Consider the following 25,911-nt stretch of genomic DNA (forward strand, 5'->3'; position numbering starts at 1 on the left):
GGTCATTTCCTACTGAAATGTCTTGGTGTCAGGAATGCATTCTCCAGCCTTTGTTCCCACGAGGCACTGAGGAGGTGTGTGAAAAGACCATGTGATGATGTGAATGCAGAGTATTATAAAACGAATGCCTCAGAAACACTGCAGAGTTCAAAACGAAGAGGTTTGACACCATCTTTATTTTCTTTCTCCTGACCAGGGGGCCCAGAGATGGACAGGGGCCCTAGCTGGAAAATGCCAGAGATTTTTTATGGTGTCACTTTTAACTAATGTCATCAAGAGGCCTTGGAACCCAGGTGTCAGGGGGCGCACGATTTCTAGCTGCACCCCTGCTGCTGCTTGCTTACACACACACACACACACACACACACACACACACACACACACACACACACACACACACACACACACACACACACACACACACACACACACACACACACACACACACACACACACACACACACACACACACACACACACACACACACACACACACACACACACACACACACACACACACACACACACACACACTTCGATATGGACCAAAATCTAGAGAGCAAAGGGGCCAAGCAAGGCTGCACTATAGCTGGTACAGAACATTTCAACTATTTCACTGACTATACGCCAAAGTATTTTGTGCACTTTGTGCAGTGAACTGACACTCTTTCCTGACATTCTCCTCTGCTAACCTGTTACCGCAGCAGCATACAGGCACATTATATCATAGGCAGCAAAGATGTGCAAAAAAAAAACACCCGCAAGGAATTTCTTGACAGGACACAGGAAGTAGCTCATAACATATCTACGGTGGATTTTAATGAAACAAACACTTTGCAGATAGTAAGAGGATAATTCAAGCTTTTCATACAGCTGCAATGTTGGTGAGTTTGATGTCATTTAATACTATCAGATGGGACTTTTCTATTTGGATGTATGGGCTATCAATGGGAAATTGCAGCTAGTTACCACCTTGCTGGCAAGATGGCCGCGGAGTGCATATGGTCAATGGAGACACAAAGGAGACTGTGGGCTCCATTTTCGTCACCGCTAAACCCCTTATCCCTAAACTTCTTTGCCTTTTTTACTATTTTGAAATAGTTCAACTAGCCAATCTACATTGACACGTTGTGAGCTTGTAGACTGGCCATTTTAACTATTCAAAAATGTTTAGCAAAATAGCAAAAAAGGCAAAGAAGTTTAGGGATAAGGGGTTTAGCGGTGACGAAAATGGAGCCATGTGTGTCTCCATAGGCCATAGGGAACCATCAAATTATTGGTTTATATCAAAAAATATACTATGCGAGACAAAATAATTAGTTTCATTCACATTTAATGCATAGACTCAAACTGCTTTTGTACATTCAAGTTGTTACATTCAAGTTGTTATATATAGCAGCATATGTGGAATTAATTAATGCTCCTTCAACACCTTTTGTTGTTTTTCTATTTGTTCGGCCCAAAAAATTGTGTTTATTCTCATGATTTGTCACCATCCGAGTTGGCTTTGTCCGAGGTCTTTAAATAAATACTTTTTGAAACGTCTATGGGAAAAATGAATGGGAAATGCTCTTCAGGGCTGCTCGTCGTCATGAAAGGGGGCGGGACTGCGACGCTCTATTGGCATGAGGAAACAAACATTTACATTGCCAAAGCAAGTTCCGCTTTGCTTCGCAAGGAATCTCGGGAAAGCTTGCCTCCATGTCGCCTCCCCTCGCCCCAGAGCCGAAGGAGGCCTTTTTTATGTCTGTCTGCCTTTTTTATGTCACATATTCTAACATGAATTGATGACATCAATTAACTAGAACTGCACTCTGTTGAGTGCCTACTTGCTTGTTGCACTACTAGTGCGCAAGCAGAGCGCGCAAGTACTGTCGACCGCTACAAACTGTCAAATCTCAGCTTCTCTGTGAAAGAAGAACATGAATTACCTTCATGTTCTTCTGTTGAAGAACTGTTGAAGAACATGCAGGAACATGAAGGTAATTCTATTTAAGCATTTCAAATTCATTCTTTCGTTACGTAATTAACAACAATCAATTACGTAATGTTGTAATTAATACGGATGAGTGACGGCTTTCGATGGTGACGTATATGTCGATCAGTGTCGGGTGGATTAAAGGAAATGCCTTATGTATATGTAATTTGTAAGTTGATTAGCGGTATACTGTGGTTACTTTGCGTATGCCCCGTTTGATGCGTATGTATCATAGCAGCATATGACGTCAGGGTATAACTGGTACAACTAGCTCTCAATGATGATGTAATAAAGATGTGGATTAAAGGACCCAATGCCAGGGTGTAATTGGTTTTCGATGGTGACGTAATGACGATATGTTTTAGTGTCGGGAGGATTAAAGGTAATCCCCATATGTATACATGTATGTAATCTGACACCACTGCCATATCAAGCACAAGTAGTCATTACGTCACAATTACACATCAAACGGCGACATACGAAAACGAAAACTATTACTTGCGTGCTCTGCTTGCGCAAGTAATTACCAACTGCTGCCTTATATCCCATGGCTGAGAGGTCGGCTAGACTAGAGGCAAAAAGTGTGTGGTTGCCTAGAGACGAGGCAGCCAATCAGGATGATAGGTTGTCAGTACAGCCAATGAGAAACATAGGTCTCAACTACAGCGTGAAAGCACCGCAGAGAGAACGTTGACCTGCTGTGCTTACACAGCAGCTGGTAACAATGTTCATTACACACCATAAAGACAGAAAATAAATGCACTGAAATAAAACACAACAGAACATAAAAGTGGAAAAAACGTAAGATTTATTTCAAAAGCACTTTTCACAAAATGCCCTGTAAAAAAGGACTAATATTAAAACAACAAGGTGTCCTAAAAATAAATAAATAAAACTTTCTACATTCCTATTCAAATAAGATTTTCTTCCTCCGACGATTGGAGTGTTAGCATGGCTCTACCGCTAGCTAGTACATATTCTTGACCACTCCTCTGTGACCAACGCCGCTGCTATGGCCATCACACAGCGTCACTATGTTACAATGCCAAAATGGTCTTTATGGCAACCACGATACACCATGTACATACACGGTGACATGCGGTTTTGGTCCATTTTAGAAGACACGGTCAATGTTAATTAATAAACAAACACTACATCGTTGTTTTTATTTGTAACCCTCCCTCCCTCTCTGTCTCAGCGAGGAAAACTACTTCGGAAAGGAACGAAGCACGCGGTAAGACGCTCGGTGTTCGTTCAAATAAAAAACCAAGCATGTTTACTGTGAAACCGTAATGACTAAAAGTGTACCCCTCATCTCAAGTCCTTGTCTACCTGCTCTGCCACTGTTCTCTAGGTTCTCTCCCTGTCCTTTGTGCCCGCCTTCATTTATCCCCGTTTCTCAAAACGTTTAAATTACACAGAGCCCCTTAAATCTAAGTGTACAAAAAGAAAACATTTGTACACAATCCCCCACCCAACAAGCATCTATAGACGAATCCACAGAGGGATGCCCAGGGCACCGCCATAGCTGCGGTGTACCATTAAGCACAGCTTTACACCGCAGCACATATTAGCTACACCTGGCCTACAGAGCACTGGACTCTATAGAAGTGGTTCCCAAACTTTTTAGCTCGAGACCCAAAAAGAGAAATTTAGACGTTTGCCAAGGACCCAAACTAGTGAAAATAGCAGATCCGGACTGGCTTTTTTCACTATACTTATTGAAACATTTTTCTAATTTATGGAATTCCGTTGATTCTTCGTTTATTTCGTCATGTCGTGTATATTATTATTTTTATTTACTTTTCACAATTCATTTACACAACTTCATGAAATTACTTTAAAAACCAAAATCATAGAATTTTGTTTTTAATTCATGATTTTGTGGGGAATGTTTTAAGAAATAATAATAAATAAATAAATGTAGGAAACACAGAATCAAGGGACCCATAAGAATGTGTCTGAAACCCACAAATGGCCCCCGACCCAGAGTTTGGGAACCAGTGATGTCTGGTTATCATTCTGTCTGTCTGTCTCCCTGAGCATGCTGTTCCAAGTGCTCTTCTGATAGCATCTCATATCTCAGCCCATTCCCAGTCTGACCGACCTTTCCACTCCCCTGCTGCCCAAGACCACATCAATGTCAAATCACAAGATCATGAGGACACAGTGAATCTACATAAAACAAAAAAAACTAACAAACATAGAAAGTAACTGGAAAAACAAACAAAAAAAACAAAAAACACATAAGGTGAACAGCGATTGTCTTTTCACTGTGATTGTTAGTCCAAGACTAGACAACTAGATTCGATCTCTACGCATCCCTGGCGGACGGTCACAGAATACTCAAGAGTTCATCAGGGCAAGCTGACTGGACAGCAGCAGTGACGACAACCTAACCATGGGTTAATTTATAGGTAGTGGAATCATCACCTCGCATATATATATGGTACATACATATACTTACATGAAAATACTACACCATAAAAAGAAAAGGGAGGGGAAAAAAGAAATGTAACCATAATCCACTAGTAAAACATACACTCACAAACACACACGCACACACACACACACACACACACACACACACACACACACACGCACACACAGATCTTTGACCTACAGTAAAATGTGTTTTTTTTACCCAAAGGGTGCTGTTCTTCTGTCTTAACATAAAACTGTGTGAGAAACGATCCATTTCTCAGAACATCCTGCAATACATTTCTCTCTCACTATTCTAACACGTAACACGGAAGGAATCTCAAATGTTTATGGCCATGGGCCCCTTGTTTACGCTAATTTAATCTCACTGTTGCAGCCACACGAGAACTCTTAGGCCTCAATCAGACCTTTACTGCATTGCTGTATGCTTGTTGGATGAATGTTGTGTAGTGTCATGGCCGCCCCAATGCATTTCCAATGGGAGTCACATGGTTTGACACAACATTTGTGTTGTATGAGGGGGAGGGGCGCAGTCGAAACACAGCCGAAAGCCATACAACAGCTTGTAGTCCAAAATGTGGACTACAAACCATGTGACTTCCATTGGAAATGCATTGGGGCGGCCATGACACTACACAACATTCATCCAACAAGCATACAGCAATGCAGTAAAGGTCTGAGTGAGGCCTTTCAACGAAGAAAACAGAAACCACAGCAGAAAACCACCCGACACTCAGTGTGGGTCCCCCAAAGCATCATTTTTGGCCATATACTGTATGTATCGGCACCTGCGCAAAACATCAAAGCCTATACAAGGGTGTACTGTACTGTATAGTGACTGTATATACACTGCATGCAGCAGTTTCTCCTCTGACATTCGATACAGCTTAAAACTGAAAAGTCAGATCCCCATCATCACCACTGCTCCTCTAAGCCATAATGTGAATGCGGGCCCTGAATTACACAACAAATGAACAGCTAAGAATCGGTATACTGCAAGTATCGTGCACTGCCACACAAACATCCTCCTCGTTAACAAAGAGACTTGAGGCCAAAGCCAAAGAAGAGCTTGTTTGAGAACTTAGAAAATGAACTACGATTGGTTCGTCGTCATGTATACGTTTCAATAAGGACATAAGGGGTGTGACTGGGAAGATTTGTTTTATGCTCTACTGTACGATTTACAGTAATCAGCATGGGATGCCTTCCAGCTGTTTCAAATGACTGGATCAGTTTACTGAGGTAAGAAGTCATACAAGGCTACAGGTGATCGGGTATGTTTGAAGGCTGTCTGACTGACAATTTGCTTATGACGAATGACAACGACGGGGCTCAATCATACGCCGGAGGGACTTGTTTGCTAAATATACAGTACAAAGATTTCAAAGACATACTAAGTTTCCAAAATAAAGTAACCGGAAGTCCAGCCGAGGCAAAACATCATATAGGCCAGTCCAGTGTTTGAGAATGCCTGATCAGCGCCCTTTCGCTGCACTGGCGCAAAGTTCAGGACTAATCTCACCTCCCACCAGGCCTGACTGAGTCGAAGACTCTGTAAGCTGTCAGCTTCAGTTTACGTTTTAGACCCAGTGCGTTGGGTTTACCGGTTTGCAGAGATATCAGCAGGACAGAGAGACAGACACACTCAGTCACTTTATCATTCCATCTCTCGCACGCACACACACACATACACATACACAGTAAGGTGCTAAAGGTTCTATGTTGTAAGGAACTAAAATGAAGGACTAGTGTTCCAAGGTCAAAATAGGATTGTTGGTCTTTGACCAGTTGAGCAGTTGAGTGTGTTTACATGCACACCTCGGAGCCTAAATAGTCTCGCAGTAAAAAATAACTGGGGATGCTTCAAATGCTGAGATCCCCAGATAAATATATTTAAGTTCGTTAATGTTGCCTTGGCAACAACAGCAGTTGGTAAACAGAATTTGGCATCCAATGAAAAATAAAATAGACACACGCTACGGTATATTGACGAGGCGCTAATCACAGTGTACAACTAAGATGTAAAAAAACAATTCTCTTTATTTGAGAACATTTAAAATAAATTATGCAATGATGATTGCACAACCAGGGTCAGCTCGGAATCAAATACATTTAAACAAAAAGGGAAATGTATGTCATATCAACAACAAAACGTTTAGAAATGATCCACCCTGTCTGATGGTGCAATCATCATCCAGTCTGTTATGAGATGGCACTTTAGAAGCCATCTGATGGCTTATAAAGTCCGTACTGCTTGTTTTAATTAAATCCTCTGATCTTGAAAAAGGCTGGACAGCCGAAACATTGTCAAGTAAAGAGAAATTCATATGCGCCCGGAATATTAAAAATATTTTCACCCCTTCAAATAGAATTTGGAAATCATTGTTAATCATTGTTACATATTGAGTAATATGTAGAAGGTCCATGCGGTAAAAAAGTAGATCCTCTGACACTAAAAAAGGTACTTCAGACAGAAGGCTCGACATATACAGCCGTTTGCTGGTAAAAAACCAAGGTTATCAGACCTTAGACACTACTAAAACAAACTGGAAAGGCTGATAGAAACAACGCTAAGTCCATTGGCCATTGAGCAAATTCCCACAGCAGCCAATTTTCTCTTATATCATACTCATTTACCCAGCACCCGCCCACCCGAAGTATGACGTAAGAGTATAATGGTCACCATGTAAATATGGTCAATTTAAGGCACAAATAACTAAATTATACGACATGGGAGCCACGCACGCACATGCACACACACACACACACACACACACACACACGTCAGTAAACAATCAAAACAACATTCCTTATCAACTGGATGCCAGGGCTAGTGACAGTAAAAGTAGTAAACTCGCAACAAGATAAACATAAAAAAAGGAAAATACCAATAAAGATCCAAATTGTTGATGACACTGTAGCTTGTAGCGTCAGATCATGTTGCGCTCTTAAGTGTGTGTGTGTGTGTGTGTGTGTGTGTGTGTGTGTGTGTGTGTGTGTGTGTGTGTAAAACAGTCTAGCAGCATGACTCTCGTTCAGGCAATCCCATACATGGTATCAGACTGAGAATGTGTGTGTGTGTGTGCGTGTGCGCGCACGCTCTGTGCACATGTTTTGAGAAGGGGGGGGGGAGGTCATCAGGCAGCAGTGACTCCAAGGGTACAGTAACTGATGGTGCAATCTGATTGGTCACGGGCGGTGATAAGGCGTGGCCTTTTTAGGACTCCTGAGGCACCACTTCCATCACCTTCTGGAACATCGCCGTGGTTGAAACTATAGAAAGAGAAGGACACACACACACACACACACACACACACACACCCACACCAGTTGAAGCCTCTTTACTTAGTAAACTGGACATGAGTTATTTTTTGGGCAAATGTTCCCCCCAGAATACGGATGCTGGGGTTCAAGTTGTTACTGGTTAAACTAATAACATTTCAAGTTAAACAGCACACACACACACACACGCGCACACACACACGTATACGTTCAGTCGTAGGTTTCCCAGAGGTGGCATACTCGCTTCCCGTTCAGTTTTAAATTAGCTTGGCTTGACCTGTGTTGCCAGCATTGCAACATAGTGGTTTCTGGCATGGCCATGGGAAAGCAAGGTGGAAAAGGATGTCGTGCCACCTTTGTGAAACCCGGGACAAAATGTATACACAGAGCCTAATGAAGTCTGCCAGTGACGTAGAGTCTGTGGGGGCCAGGGGGCCTTGGCCCCCATGAGGAATTGGACCCGGGATCTCGGCCCCCATGAGGAATTGGACCTGAATATATATATATATTCGCCTCGGTTCGTCCCGTTTGTACCGCACCAGGTCGCGCCGCGCCCGTTCGCGCAATTCGGGGGGGCGGGCCCCCATGACGATTATAAATACATTTCGTCTCTGAAGTCTGCACACCGTAGACCAGTGATCCCCAAACGTTTTAGCTCAAGACCCAAAAAAGAAAGGAGTGAAAATGGCAGATCTACAAGTGTACTGTAGATCTGTACGATTGGCACCGGGTAGAAAAATGTAGAAAAAACAAAAACACACACGTGGTGGGTCAGGGCATACTCACATATAAGCTTCAGGAGCCACTTGGGTTTGCTCTGCCACCAGACGCCAAAGAAATAGACTGGAACTCCCGTGGCGATGATCAGGAAGCCGATGGCACACTCCACCGGAGTCTTCCAGATGGACACCACGATGAGGAAGCAACAGGCCAGCACGAAACTGATCGGCAACAAGATGTTCACCTGGACAGAGGAAATGGCAGGATGACGCTACGGTGTGCATGCAACCGTCGATCAGACGGATATACCCGTTTTGGGCATTAACCCATTTAGACATGACATCGAAATTAAAAAAAATCTTCTAAATTCTGACAGTTTTCTTACATGTTTCTGTATTAGTGGTGCTCAATTTAAAAAAAATAGCAGACCTACAAGCCACTCGGTGGCGCGCTATGAGCTTGTAGATCTGCTATTTTTCAATAGCTAAATTATAACATAATGTTTAAAACACAAAAAGGGGTTCCCGCCCAAAATGGGTTAACCCATTTAGACCTGAGGACGATTCTACAAAATACTTCTAAATCCTGACAGTTCTCTGAAAAACCCATGTTTCTATATCAGTGGTTCTCTAACATTTTCATGTCAAGGACCCCCAGAATTATATTTAATTGGCCCCGGACCCCAATCTCAAAATATGTTGTTCCAGGGACCCCCCCCCCCCCCCCCCCCCAGAAGCAAAGATTTTAGTTAAAAACGTTCGCTCTGAAAGAATATACAGTATATTCAAAGATTTGCGCCACATTTTCACAAATTTTCAAAAATAGCAGATCTGCTATTTTTCAACAGCTAGCAAGTATAACGCTATAATGTAGTATAATGTATAGTATAAAGTATAATGCTTAAAACACCAAAAGGGGTTCCCCGTCCTGAATGGATTTTTTTTTTTAAAGGAAAAAAGAGAAAATACAGTAGGTGATCTACACAAAGCATCGGCTCTTTGTTTTGCATGACAACGTTGTGCAACAAATAACACAGTACGCGGTGAGGTGACTTTGAGAAAGCCTTAAGCCTTAGAGTTTAAAGGAGAATTACGGATTAACCGTTTTCTTAACCTTCATCTGATGTTAATATCTCCAATAACAAAGTGGTGTGAAAAATTACACAACAACATCCAGAGCGCAGCGCAGCTCCAACAGCGCGCGTTGGGTCTTTAAAATGTCTTTCATAATGACAAAGTGTTTTTTTTCTTTTGCTTACCACTCGTTTACGGTAAATTACGGTAAGATTACTGTAAGAAACCGGTAAATCCGGAATTAACCTTTAAGTGTTATATGGAAATGTCACACTGTAGCCTACTGGCATGAACAGTACTGCTGGCTTGCTTGAAACTACTGTAAGCTTTGGAAAATGGCCAACAGTAATGTCAAATGTGCCGTGAGTCATATTCGATGGGCTAAACATGCAAGACCACTGGTAGTGGTAGGCCTCTTTGGGCCCTTGAAACCTGGTCAAGAGCAGAGACGAGTGACTGAGAAAGAGTAACAAAGTAAAATACAGAATCTTACAGTGCTTCCACTGTACACACAGACACAGACAGACAGACAGACAGACAGACAGACAGACAGACAGAATTGTAGACTGACTGGCCAGTAACTGGCCTCTTTCACTTCACTGCCTGGCCATCCCTAATCAACACTCATCGCCATGCCAACAGGAAGAGTGGTCATTGGGTTTCTCCTTTGAGTTGGAAGGGGAGGTACGCACAAACCAGCGAACGTAGGATGACACGTTACTGTAGGGCGCACACACATACACGCACGCACATGCACGCACGCACACACAAACACAGTTCAAAGTGTCACAAATGCACAATAGCTCTCTGTGTTGTTAGGCAGGCCTGCGGAAACTGGTCTGCCTTTCTACTTGCACGCACACACACACACACACACACACACACACACACACACACACACACACACACACACACACACACACACACACACACACACACACACCCCCCCCCCCCCCCCCCCCCCCCCCCCGGTGCCCTCCAGTCCTCATCACTGCCTGACGACCATCCAGCTTGTCTCCTGTACTTTTATCTCTCCATTCATCTCCACTGAATGGTGCTTTGTTGGTCGTCGCACAACTTCACAACCTAGCTTCCATTTGACTAAAGCCAGATTCATGCTTCGGTAAGTTCTGTGTGCCATGCTGCATAGTTGACAAGAATAGCCCATTTTCAAATTAAACAATTCTGGAAGCGACGCACTGATTAACACTCTAATTGCCCAGGATTATTTAATCCATTAAATTATAGCGCCCAATCGATTTATAGCAACGGAGCACTTTTATGTTTTATCCGGATGTTATGCCGGATGTGGCTGTAGCAGCTAAATGTAGCCAAACAAACAACGGGAGGTAAGATTAAATCTATCGCGACTAGCGACTGGACAGCGGAGGGCCGTCTAACACAGGATCTTGTCTTAGAATTAGACGGGATGATTTAGATCGAGATAGAGTTATTAACGCTTTAAGATTTTCGTTCTCGTCGGCTAAACAGGGGGGGGGAACATCTTTGATGACGTCTCACTGTTGCGCAACATCGAGGATTGCGCAACAGGTGCTCCTAGGCTGTGGAGCGATGCGATCCGTTTTCATATCAATAAACTTCGTCTTTTGGATAAAACTTCGTCTTGGGCGTCGGGCGTTACTAATAGAAAGGACGGTGAACTTCGTCCTGGGCGATTGGGGTGTTAAGAGTAAACCGGTATGATATCAATTATAAGTAATAGTAATCTACGAGGACGATAGATATTTGGAGCCAATATTATTTTGTGGAAATATTAACTTTTGTTCATTAAATTCACACAACACACAAAATCCAAACAAATAATCTATGCAACCTTTTCTGTCAGGGATTAGATGACAAAATAAACTTCAAAACATATTACTGACAGACATACTCTCATGATAAGAGCCAGTAGTTTCCACCATGTTCCTCTGAAGCGCAGACATTTTTTAAGCTATGGGTTATCCAGAGGAGTGCATATTGTGTCTTCTCACAAAGTCTTTAACCTTGCATCACCACCAGGGTTTTACACACACACACACACACACAGCGGAGAAAAGGTGAGTCGGTCACATGACAAGTGACATCACTGACAAATTCTTGGCGTCTTTATCGTATTCGTAGCCTTTCAATGTGCGCTTGAAAGGCAATGTGCCTTTCAATGTGCGCTACCAGCTCAGTGGCCTTGAGGTTAGAGTGTCCGCCCTGAGACTGGGAGGTCGGGGTTCAACCCCCGGCCGGGTCATACCAAAGACTCTAAAAATGGGACCAAATGACTCCCTGCTTGACACTCAGCATCAAGGGTTGGATTGGGGGTAAGTCCCTGCGACATACTAGCGTCATGTCCAGGGGGTGTACTTGTACAGCAAGCTGCCTCACGCTACAGAAACAGGAGATAGGCTCCTGCCCTATGGGCCTCATGGCTCGGCAAGGCTACTTCAATGTGCGCTGAGAAGCGGCGTCACTGTCTTGCACTACAAGCTGAACATTTCCCACGCTCATGCTAATAAAACACTCAACAGGATTATTATTTATCATGTCAACATTCAAGTACAACTATCAGAAGTTGTAACGCAGGTAAGGTAATGACCGAGTCACTCTGCATGTTTAACTAAGGTTTTCTACCTGTTCATCTCTGATATAGACATAACCATTCATATAGTCATCCTATCCTTGTTGATATAGCACCATATAGGTCAATGATATAACATTATGTAGTGATATAATATATACTGTAAATAGCAGTCCTGATGCGCGACTATACCTGCCCCCCAATTTAACGAGGAGCGCCCGGTGACCTAGTGGTCCAGGCGCATGCCACATATAGGCTCTGGCCTGGCAGCTCGTCACGTGTTCGAGTCTCGTTCGTGACGGCCTTTGCTGCATGTCTCTACCCTTCTCTCTCTTTCCCTCTTTCCTGTCGATCTTCGCTTGAGGCTATCAATAAAGGCAGAAAAGTCAAAAAAACTAATTATTATTACGAATTAACAAACTGTCCCCGGTAACAGAAAGGTTGGAAAACCCCCAGGGCCGTTATATAGATATGGTGAGCATTTAAACACCTGCCTCTTTTCCACACTTTCACGTTACACCTATAAGGTCAGCACCTGTTATTATTCACTGGGTATTCAGACAGAATTCATGTTAACCGTTAAACAATACTAGTATACCAGCTTTGAGGGTTTGTGTAAATACTATAATTGTCGTAACACAATCATTGAATGGCCAGCTTTGAGCGTTTGTGTAAACACAAACATTGCGTGAACACAAACATTGAAGACAAAGGTGAGAACGCAAATTCTGATTGGCCGCAATGAGAGGATTGTACGATGATAAGAGCGCCCTTCACTTCACACGGGTGTGATTCTTTCATGACACAGGAAACAGGACCTCAATCATGTCAACATTTTCAACATTTCCACTTTTCCATTATCTCCTCTGATTGGTTGATCTGTGGAGTCCGGCTCACCTTGATTGGCCGTTCCAGCTCAGGCTTCTTGTAGCGTAGCCACATCATACCGACAATCGCCATGGCGATACAGAGCCAGTTGAAGAAGCTGAAGAAGTTGATGACGGAGAAGATGTCATTGGAGAAGGCATAGAGCAATGTCATAAGGCACTGGAGAGACGGAGAGAGAGATAGAAGATGTGGATGAAAGAGATGAAGAGAAAGACATTAGTGATCAAATCGATCTGTGTATCAAATCAATGGCATTCTATTCCTCCCTCAGATACTCTTACAACGAAGCTCTCAACTTCAGATGTTTAAATATACACCAGTAGTAGTTGACTGTTGTGGCTAGTTGCCACTAGCCCCTCCAACGTCTGGCTTTCAGACATGACGTCATGTGCCAGCCAAGTCTATGGACTTTATGTGTTTGCTTTAAAGGGCCACTTCACCCTGTTTGCAACCTGAGCATGATGTTTAGGACACAAGAAAACACTTTCCTGGGGTTTTATGTTTTTTTATATGTGTGTGTGTGTGTGTGTGTGTGTGTGTGTGTGTGTATATATATATATATATATATATATATATATATATATATATATATATTAGTCATGATGCCATGTTCATGACCAAAAAAAACCTGTCATGAAAATGTGGTCTCACTTCCTTCCTGGACTACAAAGTCACACCTCCACGTGCACTAAAGCATTATGGGCATTGTAGGAATTCAGCAATGCAGTCCAACCCCAGTCAAACACACAGACTTCATCATTTTTCTGGCCATAGGGTACTACAAATGCTATTAACATTGAGTGACTGCAGTTTCTTCCAGCTGTGAAATGCCCCTTTAAGCTAACTGGATCCCCTAGCCTCTGTGGTGGTGGACAGGTAGTTTTAGTTTACCCCTGCGCCACCAGAGCACCCTCCAGCACATACAGACTTGCATAACTTGCTTCCTTTTAACTCACTCATGCCTCAGCAAACTGTTGGTGGGACAGTGCTAAAATACAATACTTAAGTTACAACAATGTAATAATAATAATCATACTTGTAATAATGGATGCAATGAATAAAAAAATAAGTCAAGAAGACAAAGACACCAGGAAACAAGAACACATACTGTGAATATGAGTGATGGGAGGGGTGTGCACAGGGTGGGGTGGATCATCGACAGCAGACTGGGCAGGTGACCCTCTCTGGAGCCAACGAAAAACAACCTGACAGAGATAGAGGGATTAAGGACAGGGAGCCTTTTCAAAAGAGCACGTACTTGAAGACATGCATGAAGGGTTGTCACAATTATTACATAGTAATAATCGTCTAATTACAATTATTTGAGGAAAATTACTTGCGCAAGCAGTGCGTGCAAGTACTGCGATCGGCTGGGTATGTATGTCGGTGTTGTCCACCGGCCAATAAGGGATCACCAATCTTGATGACGTCACTAAAGGTACGTTTGGTGATCGGCTGGATATGTATGTCGAGGTAAGAATGGTGGTCCCTTATTGGCTGTTGATGGTGACGTAACTAAGGTACGTTTCAAGGTTGGTATAAGGTCAATAACGGGTCTAAAGTTCAGTGCCCATACCCGAGGCGGGGTTGGCAAAAGGGCCTTTCTGTGTGGAGTTTGCATGTTCTCCCCGTGTCCCCTAGGGTAGGTACCCTCACAAAAACATGCAGTAATCCTGGTCTAAAACTACCTCCCCCTGGCCAGCCGGGGCGCCTGATGGAGGGGAAAGGAACTGGGCGGAATAACGTGTTCCTTCCACGCGCTACATCCGGCCGGGGAAACCCTCCCCTGTCAGGTGAAAAGAAGCAGCTTGGACTCCTCATGCATAGAAGGAAGCATGAGGTCAGTCCGCTGCCCCCCCCAGGTTGGCAGAGGAAGTGTAGCGCCTTAGGATTACATTACATAATTGACACTGGGTGAAAAAATGGGTTACAAATCGTGGGATAAAAAGTTTAAAAAAAAAATAATAATAACGGGTCTAAAGGATTTAGAACAGCAGTTGTAATAGACCTTAGTTAGTAGCAGTACTTGCGTGCTCTGCTTGCGCACAAGTAGGCCACTTGTGTGCAAGGCGCAAGTTGGCACCTCAACAGTGGTGTATTTCTAGTTGCAATTATTTTGTCATAATTGTCATAATCGTGAAAAATGTTCATACATAAAAATGAAAAAACAGAATTAGCAGATCTACAAGCTCACAACACAGTTATTTGTCATATCTACACTTTACCCCGTTTTTATTACGAAGCCTAAAAAGGCAAAACGGTATTGCAATTGCAATTCCTAATGTTCCAATTTCCAAAAACACAATGTAATCGTTAATAGCAATTATTTATGTGACAATTAATCGTCAATTTATTTGTAATCGTGACAGCCCTACATGCATGCTGCAATGACAGTGGTGTGTGTGTGTGTGTGTGTGTGTGTGTGTCTGTGTGTGTGTGTGTGCTACCTGGAGGAGGTGAACAGAGAACCATTGACAGATCCAAAACAGGACAGCCCTACAAACACCGGGATGATCCATGCCATGGGACCCAGGTGGTAATCCCCAAAGTCCTGCAGGACGGACACACACACACACATTTAACATTTTTATTTGCATTCAAATTTTACAAGAAATTCTTGAACACAAACAATAGTGGATGCGCAAACTTGAAAAAACTCTACAACAAGTGCTTCGGGATACAGATCACGGGTACAGAAAGCATCGCCTTCTCCATATATGGCGACTGCCAATTATTGCAGACACTGAACAGATTTTTGCCGATGCCTTAGCTCTCGGCTTGGGCATGCCTGCAATCTGCAGGCCCCTCACGACTGATTTATGGACATTACAGAGGCTTCCAAATATGAACACAAGTAGTTTACATTTGTAGCCAAGCTGTATAATAGCATCCTTAAGACGCTGGTACTTAAGCAGCGCGCGCGCGCACACACACACACACACACACACACACACACACACACACACACACACACACACACACACACACACACACACACACACACACACACACACACACACACACACACACACACACACACACACACACACACACACACACACACACACACACACACACACACACACACACACACACACACACCTCTAGTCAACACCAAATCTCTTCAAGTTTTCGTAACGGCCAAATGTTTCGATGTGAACATCATTGACATTGACATCAAGGACCACTTCACCACATTTCAACCTATCTTCATATAGTTGGTCCTCACTAATGATCATGATAAAATACCACTATTTCTTCCTACTCCGTCTGTGTCTCATAGGAGGGCTGTGGACAGTTCAGAAACCCGTCCACCAGTGACATCATCGATGGGGAATCCAAGCTAATAGAAACTGCAGGCTTTCCATTCCTGAAAAGTTGCAATGCGAAAATGGAAGCCATTGTTCTAAAATAAAATCAAAATATTTAAAAAAAAAAAGTCTTGCTTAAAAAAAACATGTCTAACGATGATGTCACTGGTAGACGGGTTTCTGAACTGCCCACAGCCCTCCTATGAGACACAGACTGAGTAGAAAAGAATAGTGATATTTTATCATGAACATTAGTGAGGACCAATTATATGAACATAGGTTGAAAAGTGGTGAACTCGAGACAAAAGATGTATAAACAAGCCATCACACCCTAGGGGTCCCGGCTGAGAGCTTGAGGTAGGACAAGCTCTCAGATCGACACCTCCAAATGACAGGATGCAAGATGAGCACACATTACTTAGAATTATGGAATTCCAGATGATGAGCACAATAACATAGGTACTGTTTAGCTCCCAGCAGTGAAGGCTGAGTCATTGCACGGTTGGAATAATCCCTTTTCACCAACACTTGTGTGCTCCCCTTTTCCTGTTTGTTTACTAGACTAATCCCTTCAGGGGAGCATTTAGCCTCTCTAGAGGCCATAGTTTGCTACTATCAAGGGAACTGGTGCACTGGGTTTACTTTGTAGTGTGTACTCACCACAGCAACAGCTTTAGAATTCAGCAATTCCTCCGGTGTGAGGGTGGTGAAATACGCCAGGTTGGTGAGGACATACACTACTGTTACTATGGGGAGGGAGATGATGATGGCACGAGGAAGGTTCCTGAGAGGGAGGCACACGCACACACACACACACACACACACACACACACACACACACACACACACACACACACACACACACACACACAGTTTATTTAAGCGTAGTGACTTACACAATGATTATGTTACTGTTCACTTTTACAGCACTTCGTTACGGGAAACGAATTAATCATAGCTCTGCTGGAAATTACAGACATTAACCCATTTAGGCCTGCTATTTTTTTCAAAAATAGCAGACCTACAAGCTTGTAGCGCGCCACTCGGTGATCTACAAGCTATGAGCTTGTAGATCTGCTATTTTTCAATAGCTAAAGTATAACATAATGCTTAGTTAAAACACCAAAAGGGGTTCTCGTCCAGAATTGGTTAAAAGGGTCAAATCCTGTTCTAACATTACTTACTTGTAAGGCTCAATCATTTCCTCCGTGACAAAGTTCAGGTAGTTCCTGCAATCACAATTTAGATTCAAGATTTAGCACTCGGTATACATTAAGATTGAAAAGTAAAAAGAAAAAGTAACGAACCTGAATAAACAAACTTTAAAATGTGTATTTCCTATTATGAATAAATGCACCCCTTTCCTTGACAATTATATGCTAAGAGGCTGTAATTATGCATGTAGAATGGTTCAGTAATTCATGCTGAAAAGGTATGAGATTATTAGAAACCTCTTCCAACATCAAGAGCATCTTATCTTATCTCTCCCTCAGTGCATTCCCGACATTTATACGGTTCATTGATTGATTGATTGATTCTTCAAAAGGTTGATCAATCAACCAATCAGTGTCTGCTGAAGTGTCAGACTGAAGTGACAGGGTTAATCTATCGTATGTGAATGCCCTGATGCATGTATAAATAATCGGAGCCCTGATCAGCTCATCTCAGCAGATCGAAAAGGACAGACATTTAAGGCTTCCTTTGATGAATCTGAAGATAGGTTGAAAAGTGGTGAAGTGGTCCTTTAAGGCTTCCTTTGATGAATCTGAACTACACTGAAGTGTAAGCATGCTGTATGTATATGGTGGGCTGATGCCATCAGAACATGCATTTACTGAGTGTCCCTCACCAGCCACCGTAGGCAAATAGGCCGCTGTAGAGGGCCAGACCAATGTTGCCAAAATCCCATTTGGAACCCTTGAAGGAATTCTCTGGAAGGAGATCCGGTGTATCACCTATTATGGGGGAGAGAGAGAGAGAGAGAGAGGACACAGAGGAGTGAGTCAAGTCCCCATCTCCATGTCAGCATGCATTGAACAAAGTGTAAAATCAGCCATTACAATGCCATCAAGGCCTGCCAAAATACAGTTTTGAAATCTTATGATATTTAGTAGACTAAAACTATACTAAAACTAAAACATTTCAGATGACTAAAACATGACAAAAACTAAATGATTTTTTTATTCAAAAGACTACGAGTAAAACTAAATCAAAATTTCCCGGCAAAATCAACACTGGTCTCAACCTGTTCAGGATCAATGTAGAACATTGAACAATCACACAATGGTGTGTACGCGCACACACACAAACACATTGGGCCCCCCCCCCCCCCCCAATGTGTTTGTGTGCCCCCGGTAAACAAACAGATTAAATCCGTCCCAGGACGTGACCCTGTAAGAAGCTGTTATATTAAAAATGAGCTAGACAGAGAGGGCCAGTCAATAACTAACCCAGACTGTAGAAATACCATGGAAATGTGCCTGAGCCCTGGATCAACCAGTCCAGTACACAGACAGCCCTGGATCAACCAGTCAGTCCAGCACACAGACGCACAGATAAAGGCTGGACTGTAGAGGAGCAGAGTGACATGGAAATAACAATTTAAAAGAACCAACAATTTTTTTCCGACCGCTTTATGCCCGACCGACTTCAAAAATCGGCAAGGAGTCCGAGGAGCACCCAAGCAGGGCATCATGTATGTGCCAAGGAGGGGGGGGGGGGGGGGGTCGGTCTGATCAGCGGATCCGCAAATCTCCATTATATGAAGTACGAGGATGACATCAATAGGACGTCCCTGAGCTCCATATATACAGTATGGGCGACGTTGCGTTGGTCACGTGGAAGCCAAGTCTATGGAGTTTTTCAGCCTTTATTGATAGTGGAACAGTGGACTGACAGGAAATGGGGAGAGAGAGAGATGCGGCGTTACACGCAGCAAAGGTCGTCTGGATCGGGAGTCGAACCCGTGGCACGCTGTCGCATTAGCGGACTATGTGCCCGGCCGGCACACCGCTGCACTAGCCGCCCGGTCCGGGCCTACAACCCGCTCTGAGCTTAAAGCTTGCAGCTTGGCTATTCTAACTTATTTTTGATACAGGGCTTCATAGTGTATTTGTGTATGTTTGGATCCCGGGGGGTGACCCCACATTTATTTGGGTCTCGAGTTGAAAGGTTTTGGGAACCGCTGTTGGAGATGGCTGACCCCTCTGAGAGTTGCAAAAGACAAAAGACCCAAGAGGGTTGACCCATACTGTGTCCATCTGCCTGATCTGAGGTTCTGCTCAGGCAACAGGAAGGGGAAGGTCCTTAGATATGGACCTGTGATTGAGTTGGGGGGGGGGGGGGTGGAGGGGGGGGGGTCCACTGGGATGTGTGCTACATTCCTGACGTAGCTGCTCCCACACACACCAACACACACACACACACACGTATATACACGCGTACACACACACACCCTTGCATTCTCAGACACAGCGACGGTTGCTAAATCAACAGTTCTGGGGATGTGTACTTGGTACTGGGAGGGTCACCGTTTAGCCACAAGGCTACCCTAACCCTGAAGCGTGGGAAATTGCCCGGATCAACACCGCACTTCTCTGACCCGTGACCCGTCTGTCTCTCACACCACGCTGCCCGTCTGTCTCTCACAGAGGGTGTGCTAAGGCTAGCTCCTCGACAACAACACACCACTTAGTTGATCCTCTCCGTTACTGAATGTCTCTGTGAAAATGCCCTCCTAACCGGACAGAGACGGGCGAGGCAGAAGACCAACCGACCACATTACCTACCTCCCAGTATATCTTTCATTTACCCACTACTCTGGCCTACATACCAGCTTACTAGGGGAGCTGCACTAGGAGAGCTGCACTGGGGGTCTGTAGTATGTCTCTTTCACCATGGCTCCAGAACAAGGTGGGACCAAGGCCCAGACAACAAATTTCCTTTGACATTCCTTACTTTTTTAGGGGCTTTTAGAGCTAAAAAAACTGTTGAGAACCCTTGCACGCACCGGCACTCATGTGACCGGCACCCCTCCACACACACACACACACACACACACACACACACACACAGCCGAAATGACTCCACCCCACGCATAAATACATCCCTACCTCCCACATCTCTTCTTTTTCCCCTCCCCAGCACCATATTTGGCCCCCTAGTGCCTCCCGGTGCTGTCAGTAGTTGTACTCAGCAGGTCGATTGCGTCCACCAGTGGCTACCATATCCACAGTGGGGCGTCAGGGGCACAAGCCGCACAACAGCAGACATACCGTTGGATCATTTGTAAATTGCTTAGTGCTTTGTAAGCCAAATTATACCGTGGTAATAAGTTCAATAGAATCAGTGGCTGACTGTGACTAATCTTCGCAGATGACAAAACAAAGATAAGGTGAACATGGGAGATTAAAGGCCTTGAATATTTTGAATTGGAAACCTCCAGCCTCCAGATCTACAGCCCCACCGGTGTTGTGTGTGTGCATTGTACTTCGATCATAGTTCCGTTTTTATCAGATTTTGAATATTTCTCAAAGTCTTTTTCTTTTAGTTGACTTGTAGATCTCATTGATGAAACTGTGTGAGTTTAAGCGTTAGACTCATATAACTTTTGCTTAAACTTCAACTAATGCACTCTGAAACTATATAAATAAAAAGTTAATTTTAAGTATGGCCTACACTGGTGGCAAAGGCGAATGGGCATTTCCCACCCGATCTCAGTAACAATTGGTGACGTCCCCTTCTGTGGCGCATGCGGAATTGCCTCTCATATGAGTGGACTGCTTTAAATAACTCCCAAACCCCTGCAATACCAGATGGCACCGTGGCGTCAACGTTAAACATTAGCCTAGCAATGCGTGCGCTTCGGGATCGAATCATTCTCATCGCAGTTTATTCATCATCTATTACGCGTAGCAAATTATTTTATTAGGACTAAGGTAATAGTCCTCTGCAACAGGTTGCAGAGGACTGCTGAACAGCCAGTCAGGCTGCTGAACAGCTGACCTTGAACTGTATTGCACTGTATTGTCACTTCACTTGCACTTTTCTTTGTGTTTTTTGTCTTTTTCTTTGCACTATAGATGTTTGTTTATGTCCTGTGTATGTAAGACTGAGAATGCTCTGAGCAAAATAATTTATTGTATTTATATGTATCTATACATATGACAAATAAACCTGAACCTGAGGTTAGGTTTAGGCAAATTATTTGTCTCCCCCAGCGGGACGGACCACTCGGCCCGTTTGGTGAGAAGAACAGACTATAGCAGTAGGTCTGCTATTTTTCTGCTTAAATCGAAGAACGACTGACATAGAAACATAGCTTTTTCAGAAAACTGTCAGGATGTAGAAGACATTTTTAGAATCTGATCTCAGGTCAAAATGGGTTAACGGGGGACCACAGGGAATCATATAATATTGCACTTGCCCAATAGCCCATATTGCAATTGTCATCATAGGGACAAAATTGTAACTGACCCCCCTCCCGGCAATGCCAGCGCCGATCACTATTTCCCACCATGGAGGAAAGCTGTACAGGGTGCAGTGCTGTCCTCCTGTGAATGTGAAGCATGACTATAGGGCGAATCGGTTCCGCGTGTGTCACAGAAGGGGGGGCGTGACACAGAAGTTACTGAGGTCAGGTCAAGGGGCCAGTGAGGCTTTCCAACGTTGAAGCACTGGGCCCTAGCGGTAAGAGGAGGGAAGTGGAAGTATGACGAGGAAACCCCGTGCAGCTGGGCTTTAATGTTGAGCACGTTTGCACTTCCGCATTTTGGGCACCAAATTTTGGTGCCCAAAATCGAAAAAAGGCGGAAGTAGACGGTCCTTCCGGGTGCTTCAAAACGCCACTGAGCAACTTCCACTGACATGAATAGCGGGGGGGGGGGCTTCGCGCCAGATCAGTCTCTATCCTTTTATATACTCTATGGGTCAGGTGGGAAAGGCCTGATCGTGTTGGAAAGTCGAGGGTGGCGATTGAAGGACAGGAGGCTTTGGACTCTAATCGTGTCTATCCTGTTCCGTCAACGGAATGTGTTTATCTTTTATTGTCCCCCCTCACATTGGTTAATTTGGCAATTCTTAGTGCTTTGTAGTGTAGTGGGATTTTCAAGATGAGAATACTACACTCCCATGAAGCGTAGGAAGCAAAGCTTCCACCTGTTGGTTGCCTGTCAAGATGACCTATTCTTACCCAAGACCCATGTGTGACCATGTCGACTGACCACTGACCACACCTCAAATGTATTTGTGCTTCTTCATTGTGTAAGAGAGACTCATTTCTACAGCTATGGAGGCTGGCATACGTGCACCTCCCTGGGCTTGGTACAGACCAGTCTGTGTAATAAAGTGACATCGTTTCAGTCCACTCTAGACCTCGATTATTTCCTAAAGACTCTGATGTGAGTTATTAATAATCCACCACAGTAGGCCAATTTATATCGTGATAATGAGTACAAAAGCATCAATGGCTGAATATGTAAATCAAATCTTAAACTTGTACTTGTACATACTACTCCGGATCTAGTAGTATGTACATAAAGAGTAAACAAGTACAGCTGACTGGTGGTGTCAAAGTCTTGTTAGGTGACGATTTAACGACAGGAGGAGATATATTTAGCTTTTATTTCCCCCCTCGCAATTCAGAATCAGATTCATAAGCCTTTATTTCCATGACATGTAAACATGTTAGGAATTTGGTTTGGTGGACAGCAGAGTGGTGCAGTTACAACATTAGGAGTGCAAAACAGGACAAGACGGTGCAAAATCAACATAGTGCAGTGAATAGTGAATAGAATAGTGAATACCAGTAAATATAAAGTGCAGAGCGTTCAAGTGTTCAGGTCAGACATGCAGCACAAGTCAGTCCATATTCACTCTGAGTGGGGATGGAGGGAGGTTAGGAGGGGGTCGGGGGGGGGCAGCATTGAGGAGCCAGATAGCCGTGGGGAAAAAGCTGTTTGAATGTCAGGCCTTCATAGTCTTTAGGGAACGCAACCTCCTGCCTGAGGGGAGCGGGGCAAACAGACTGTGGCCTTTACCTTTACCTCCCACCCAAAGTTATACCTTTCTTTTCTACGCAATGAACTGCCCAGTCTACTCAGATCAACTGATCGTGACAACAGTGCAAGGTTGGTGAAAGCACTACACACATCCTGTACACACTACACACATACCTCTGTTTGTTCACACCCTCGGGTGATTACATATTTTGAATGTTGATAAACTTATGTCACTGTATTACATAATAAGTCCATCTTTGAAATATACTCTTACCGGCATTATATTTGTGTACTTTTTTCTTAGGTATGGAATCTTCAGAGATTTAATTCCCTGCACCACAAAGGAGACAAAGCATGGGGTGTGTGCATGTTCTACTACTCACTCTCACTGTATATTGTTTGTTTTCATGCGAACAGAGATGGCTGCCACAGCCAATGAGATGAGAGGTGGCACTGTGGCAGGCATATAGCCAATCAAATGCCACCTAGACGAGTGTTAGATGACAGACTGTGCGCCACGTGGCGGTGGTGTTCTACTAAGCCACAGTGATCTGGAGTACCACATATAAACAACCATTAGACTCATCCAACTTCCACTCCACTAAAAAGAGGACTTGCTTTTAAGGACTTAAGTACAACCCCAAACTAAACATGAAGAACACAGGGTCTCCCCTGTTGCTGTTATCACTCACCGTTGCCCTGCTCGAAAGCTAAACAAATATCAGATTCACTGTGCATTGTATTCACCTAAGACACTGGCTTTGTGTGCATTACAGCAGAGTACATGAAAGGCAGATGGGAGATTTGCTCTAGTAGTTGACAACATTTACGCTTCGCTAACGGCAATTAGGCAAACTGACAGAAGTGAGATGAGGGGGTTTAAACTAAAGACTACAGATCATATGAGTAAGATAAAAAAGAAACTAGAGAAGTTATCAAGTAATTACTGATCCAATTTGTAGGCTCCAAGTCCATTTTAGACAGCATTTAACCTGTTTTTGTTTAGACAGGAATTAGATAGTGGTCCTGTGTGAAAGGATAAGCACTTGTTTGTGTGTTGGTTGGCTTCACCTTGCCTTTAAATAAACCATTGGGATATTCTGTTACAACCAGAGAGGTGGGTGGCGCGTTTGCATGAATGACAGAGCATAGAGACAGAGAGAGAAAGAGAGAGAGAGAAAGAGAGAGAGAGAAATAGAGAGAGAGAGAGAGAGAGACTCAAAGATGATTGGATCCACATAGGTGCAGGGCGATCGAGGGCCTGTACTTTAGTTTAAAAGGTGATCAGTCCCTGTCGGCTTCTCATCCTCCAGACAGCATCGGCAGCCAGGGCTTCAGATTGAGAAAGCAGGATTATTGTTGGTGCTAATCCGATTACACCGGCCTCTAATCCGAGCTAGCCGCTAACACAGCCAACAGCTCACACAATTGTACACGGATGTCAACGGACCTAATGTAGTACAACACACGCAGTCAGTGGTTCACAACCCATTTCTTTATCAGGTCCCACTTGAGTTGAGAATAGGGCTGGGTACTGACTACAAACTCACGATCGATACGTATCACGACACAGAGGCCACGATACGATATGTATCGCGATATAATCGAATAATAATAGAATAATGCCAATGTTTTTACAAATATATAAATATAAATTTTAATTTACAAAAAGCAAGTAAATAAATAAAAATAAATATGTTTTGATGGATAAATGCAAAAGATTGAACCATATATATTGTAACTGTCGGGTAGAAACTGATGCTAAGCTGATGTTTTGTTTTTAAAGCCACAAAGTCACACATATCGTTATGGTAGCCTCTGTATAGATACAATTATCGGCAAGGAATACGATACGACTATTGCCGTATCAATTAATTGAACCCATCCCTAGTTGAGAATACTGAAAGTGTTTACAACCCGCCCATCTGATATACAGTATATTTCTTTTTATATCAATATTATATTTTCATTAAAATCTTAAGTGTTTTGCCAATCATTTGGGGCCCGCTTGCATGGCCCACAGGTTGAGAAACTGTGTGTTAAGTGAAACACTCGTTTTAGGACACTGAACAGCTGAGAGATACAGGGGGTGTGAGCACATGGTCTTTATCTCTGTAGGCCACAGCTAGGTGGGACGTTTGGCCCAGAGCTACAGGACTCACTGCCAGGATCACAGTCATGCATAGCGATTTACATGAACACTTAAAATAGCACACACAAGCAATCTTTAAACATACACATTTCTCTTTTTAAGTGGTGTAGTGTTAGCTGGGTGGCGTAGGACAGTGGTTCTCTACTGTGGGCCGGGACTCCCAGGGGGGTCCCTATTGTATGTATATATATATATATATATATATATATATATATATATATATATATATATATATATATATATATATATATATATATATATATATATATAAAAAAAATTTAATGCATTTATTTAGGGGGGGGGGGGTCCCAAGATGACAGTAAAGGGAGAATTTAAGGCATTTTTTATATTTTTGGCTTTTCTGCCATTATTGATAGGACATAGTGGAGAGAGACATGAAACAGGGCGAGAGACAGGGAATGACACACAGCAAAGGTCATCGGGATCGGAACTCGAACCCGTGACACGCTGTCAGGCATCTGTCTACATGCGTCT

At 43.5% G+C, this 25,911-nt stretch overlaps 1 protein-coding gene across 1 annotated transcript in view; it reads right to left on the reverse strand.

The window, feature by feature from the left end:
• Positions 1–2,769: 2,769 nt before the first annotated feature.
• Positions 2,770–25,911, reverse strand: part of slc7a5 (solute carrier family 7 member 5) — a 34,302-nt gene continuing 11,160 nt past the window's right edge. Inside the window, exons 3-10 of the mRNA XM_079501982.1 lie at positions 18,116–18,221; positions 17,451–17,495; positions 16,927–17,050; positions 15,403–15,506; positions 14,064–14,160; positions 12,965–13,114; positions 8,489–8,666; positions 2,770–7,693 (exon numbers count right to left, since the gene is read on the reverse strand). Of these exons, the coding sequence (XP_079358108.1) occupies positions 7,638–7,693; positions 8,489–8,666; positions 12,965–13,114; positions 14,064–14,160; positions 15,403–15,506; positions 16,927–17,050; positions 17,451–17,495; positions 18,116–18,221 (860 nt within the window). The 3' untranslated portion in view covers positions 2,770–7,637. The remainder of the gene's footprint in view (positions 7,694–8,488; positions 8,667–12,964; positions 13,115–14,063; positions 14,161–15,402; positions 15,507–16,926; positions 17,051–17,450; positions 17,496–18,115; positions 18,222–25,911) is intronic.

This window comes from Electrona antarctica (assembly GCF_951216825.1).
Source record: "Electrona antarctica genome assembly, chromosome: 5".
NCBI lineage: Eukaryota > Metazoa > Chordata > Actinopteri > Myctophiformes > Myctophidae > Electrona > Electrona antarctica.